The 1,083-nt window shown below is 35.3% G+C and overlaps 1 protein-coding gene across 1 annotated transcript in view; it reads left to right on the top strand.

Moving 5' to 3' along the window:
- The window catches only part of SLC35B3 (solute carrier family 35 (adenosine 3'-phospho 5'-phosphosulfate transporter), member B3), a 51,187-nt gene extending 50,832 nt beyond the window's left edge, over positions 1–355 (top strand). The window contains 1 exon segment of the mRNA XM_012639621.1: positions 339–355. Coding sequence (XP_012495075.1) covers positions 339–355 — 17 coding nt within the window.
- The last annotated feature ends 728 nt before the right edge of the window (positions 356–1,083 follow it).

Raw genomic sequence — 1,083 nt, 5'->3', positions numbered from 1 at the left:
AAATTATCAAGAAAAGCAAAGAAGTGATAACATAAAGACAACTGCATCAGGGTTGGGGAGGGGTGACCCGAGGGGTCTTGCATGGTACAGCAGTGCTTTATCACCCTGTGTCTTGGTTTCGCTGCTGTGCCCTTGGAGATAAATCATCGAGTTGTTCATTTTTATTGGGTACAGTTTTCTGTATTACATTCCACAACTAAAGAGTTTCTAAAAGAGGAAATGGAGAAAAAAAGAAAACAAACATTCTTTAGAAGATGACTCACCAGCTCTCTAAACATGGGGAATCTAAGACCAATCTATACTTATTTCTTTCTCTTAAATCTTGTTTCCTCTTCCAGGAAAAGATGCATTTTAACAGTGCTTTCTCTTAGCGAGTATCTTTGGCAAGTTCAAGGTGCATGCTGACAGGTTGTTTTTTGGTTAAGGACAGTAGCAACTTATCAAACAGATGTAACTTAAACCCGCATGCTCCTACCTTCATATACATATTTATTTTTAAAACTCTCCTTTATAAAGATAGTATATTTGACTTTAAGGGATATATTCAGTCATTAAATACTTTTTCATCACATGCTACATTGTGTTTTCCATTTAGAAGACAGATCTAAAACACTAGCCTTATCATTCTTAGGTTTGCAATTTAAATGAAAATCTTACCAGAGTTGCATCCATTGAAATAAAACAGTCTTGGAAATTAAACACTAATTTCCCCTCAAATGGCCATTTCTGGTTTTTTTTTTTTTCTTTCTAATTACCACTGTAATGAAGTGGCCAGTATTACGGTAGGAAGCGATTTCAGAGGCAGCAATCTCTTATTATGAATCATAGACTTTATTTTCCACCCAAATGGGAGTCGGCCTTCGTTATAGAAAATGCCATGTGCAAATTCCATCTCTGCTGAGACTAAAATACTTTTAGAATAACAAATAATACTTTCAGCTCAAAGAAAGAGTAAGCTTTCAAGCATTCAATAAAGCAAAACTGAAGAAGAAAACCATTATATTTTCACTGCGGGATCATTTCTGATCATTCTAATCTGTTACTCTCAGAGGCAGACTCTCAGTGTCTTAAAATACTGCTATA

The sequence above is a fragment of the Propithecus coquereli genome, unplaced genomic scaffold (assembly GCF_000956105.1).
Source record: "Propithecus coquereli isolate 6110/MARCELLA unplaced genomic scaffold, Pcoq_1.0 Scaffold141, whole genome shotgun sequence".
Classification (NCBI taxonomy): Eukaryota; Metazoa; Chordata; class Mammalia; order Primates; family Indriidae; genus Propithecus; species Propithecus coquereli.
The sequence above is the reverse complement of the archived record's forward strand: the minus strand, read 5'-3'. Positions and strand labels throughout refer to the sequence as shown.